Here is a 2,904-nt window from a genome sequence, read left to right as displayed (position 1 = left end):
GATGGTCAACAATTCTTCGGTGCGACTCACGGGCATATGTGCTAGTGTATTATTAATCATTGGAAGTTTTCGAAATAAAACTTTTTTTCTTGACAACTTCGAAATAAAACATTATTAGTAATGCTTTCAAAAGGAATGCGAAATAGTAGTACGTAACAGACTTGAAGGCGACATGCGGCTCGGCTTTCTCGGGCGTGGTCGACGGTGCAGCCAAGTGTCGTGCCGCTGCGTCCTTTTATGGAGACTTCTTCCTCCTGGCTTCTCACCCATTTTGTCGTCAGCAAGTCTCCTCCGGATGAGGGTAAGGTGATGACCCCATTCTTGCCCTCCTCCTCCTACTCCTCCACCACCGTTACTCTCAGGCCTTCTTTTTATTGATCTATCACTACTTCCTTTTCTACCTAAATCAGTTGCAATTAACAAGTGGTCTTCTCTCTGCTCTGCAGAGCAAGATAAGGTAGACAAAAATTCAGCCAGAGTCGTGGTCAGGGAGCTGCGTGCCGTGCAGAGATGCCGACCATCATCATCAAGGTAGACCTCGACTGCGGCCGCTGCCACGCCAAGATCAGGAAGGTGCTCGAGAGGATCAGAGGTACGTACTCGAGGGCTGTTCATGTCTCTCCTAGCTGCACCGAGGCTGAGGAAAATCTTTGGTTGCAGAGAAGGGCGAGTTCATCATCGACGACATCAAGTACGACGAGAAGAAGAACCACGTGATCGTGTCGGGCCCCTTCGACGCCGACAAGCTGGGCGACAAGCTCTGCTGCAAGGCCTGCAACATCATCAAGGAGATCGAGACCGTCGAGCCGCCCAAGAAACAGGATCCCAAGCCTCCGCCGGCGACGGACAAGGTGAAGCCCCCGGGCCCGGGTAAGGATGAGACGGTCAAGGTGAAGCAACAGCCGCCGCCCAAGATTGTGGAGGTGCCGGTGCCGTACCCGTGCCCCTACCCCTACCCGTTCCCGGCGGGGCCGTCCGGCTGCTGCTGCCACCAGGGACACGGCGGTTGCCAGTGCTGGCAGAACCCTCCGCCGCCGTCGTATCCGTGCGGCGGCTACATGATGGTCTGCGAGGAGGACCCGTCCGGCGCCTGCACCGTCATGTGACTCCTCGGCAGCGTTATCACCGGTATTAGTGCGGTAATTCCTCATGTATAAGCACCGTACCGATGCGCATGTACGACCGATCCCAGCGAGAATTATGCAATAAAATATCCGCATTCGTGTAAGTGAAACTAACGAGGAGGAAGACGTCAGTGGCAGCAGAGCACTCCCGCTTTGTTTATGTTGCATTTCCGTTACACTTCGTGATCTTCACCAACCCCATTTTCTTTGTTCGGGTGTTCTCATTTTCACTTTTGTAATTGAAGCGTCAGTCCATTTCAGCGCAGCCCCGAGCACGCCCAAAAATGCTACACTTACGGAGGCTTCCTACGGATTGTTTTCACGGAAAAAGACTCACCCAATCTCAGCCTCCCTGATTTCCGCAGGTGGCCCGCTTCACGTTCAATGGGCAAGAACATAAGCTAGTAACTTACACACTTCTCTAGACTATGTTACTACCTCCATAGTGGGTAGGAACATCTACGTAGTGTCATGCAACGATGTATTTATTAGGTTATAGACTCATTATTTCTTGAAGTGTGTGATGTTCCGGTAACTTAACTAGTTACCACAAGCACCTCTTTCTTTATTAAATATGTGCCACATAAGCAAAGTTGTATTGGAGTGTGTGATATTACTCCTAAGTTCTTCCCCATTGTGACCAGCCTAATCTCCAACCACAAAGCTACACTTCAGTCCGTAACCATAAGTCAGTAGCACATGTCCGTAAGTGTAGAGCTCCACGGCGAATGCGAGCCGTGAACAAGGAGTGGGCCAAGGGCAATTCCAACGCGCCGACTCAAACGAACGACAATTTTATCCGTTATTTATTCGTTTGGATCGGTTCGACGGACACCCATGCAGCTTTCGCGTTTGGGTCGGCACATGCGTCCAACGCTGGCTCGACTAATTATTTAGGTCACATGAAAGAAAATAGAACACAAATATTTTAAAATTAGAAAAACATTAATTAAACATGAATGCCGGACACAAAGAGTCCACGCGTCCACATTTACATTCACTAAAACATTAATTAAACCTAAACTACGACGAGGCGCGCTGCCCTAGGAGTCCTCATCGTCGACGTCGGGGCCAGTGAGGTCGATCAGCGTCGGCGCCGGACAAGCCCAGAAGAACGCCATATTCCATACTCTGGCGATCTCGCCCACCGTGGGCTGGGCCGCCGCTGGCTGGGCACGGCGCGCCTCCTCCTCGGCGTCGCGATCCAGTTGCTCGAGGTACTCGCTCATGCGGCGCTCTTCGGCTAGCCTTTGCTGGCGCCATTGCTCGAGTTAGGCGCGCTCCTGCACTTTCGTCGCCCCCATCCAGATCAGTGGCACGCTGATCCATTCACGCACCACCCCGGTCCAGGAGTGGCGCTCGATGGGAGTCGGCTTCGGCTCAGCCTTGGTTGAGGACGGCGGGTTAGCGGCGGCGCGATGCAGTTGCGGGCCGCGGACGGTGCCGTGGCCTTCGCCATGCTCGCCTCGTAAGCCGCCTCCTCCTCCTCTCCGCGCTACTCTTCCTCCTCCTCGCTTTTCCAGAGGACAGCCGACCCAAACGAACGGCGGTGGATGAGTGGGTATCTGCGTTGTAGTTGCTCTAATTGTTCAGGTTTAGATGGATGGCCGAGTGTGGTAGTTCACCGACCATAAAAGACAGGGGCGGGCAGCCAGGCCGGCGTCGGTTGGCAGCACGGTGCAGGAATAAGAAGAACGCGCGTGCAAAAGGATGGTGGTTGGATGAAGATCCAACGATTTGACCAGATGCGAAATGTGGTGAGCGTTCTTATTCTAGATGG

General features: G+C 53.0%; 1 protein-coding gene across 3 annotated transcripts; it reads left to right on the top strand.

Annotated features, from left to right (window-relative positions):
* The first annotated feature begins 214 nt into the window (after positions 1–214).
* LOC125520515 (protein PYRICULARIA ORYZAE RESISTANCE 21-like) lies at positions 215–1,228 on the top strand. 3 transcript variants are annotated; one of them, XM_048685470.1, is made up of 3 exons: positions 215–306; positions 447–592; positions 661–1,228. In XM_048685470.1, the coding sequence occupies exons 2-3, from the start codon at positions 511–513 to the stop codon at positions 1,104–1,106; spliced, it is 528 nt and encodes a 175-aa protein (XP_048541427.1). In that variant the 5' UTR covers positions 215–306; positions 447–510; the 3' UTR covers positions 1,107–1,228. The 3 variants fall into 3 exon arrangements, with proteins under 3 accessions (XP_048541427.1, XP_048541428.1, XP_048541426.1); XM_048685471.1 differs by having other exon boundaries at positions 254–301; XM_048685469.1 differs by lacking the exon at positions 215–306 and having other exon boundaries at positions 317–592.
* Positions 1,229–2,904: the final 1,676 nt, after the last annotated feature.

This window comes from Triticum urartu, chromosome 7 (genome assembly GCF_003073215.2).
Source record: "Triticum urartu cultivar G1812 chromosome 7, Tu2.1, whole genome shotgun sequence".
NCBI lineage: Eukaryota > Viridiplantae > Streptophyta > Magnoliopsida > Poales > Poaceae > Triticum > Triticum urartu.
Note: the sequence above shows the minus strand (reverse complement) of the source record. Positions and strands in the feature narration are given on the sequence as shown.

What these genes read in the sequence shown, in the direction of transcription:
- LOC125520515 (XM_048685470.1), top strand. Translation starts at nt 511, where the DNA reads ATGCCGACCATCATCATCAAGGTAGACCTCGACTGCGGCCGCTGCCAC. An exon ending in GGTGCTCGAGAGGATCAGAG is followed by an intron (nt 593 to 660) that starts GTACGTACTCGA and finishes CTTTGGTTGCAG; the next exon opens with AGAAGGGCGAGTTCATCATC.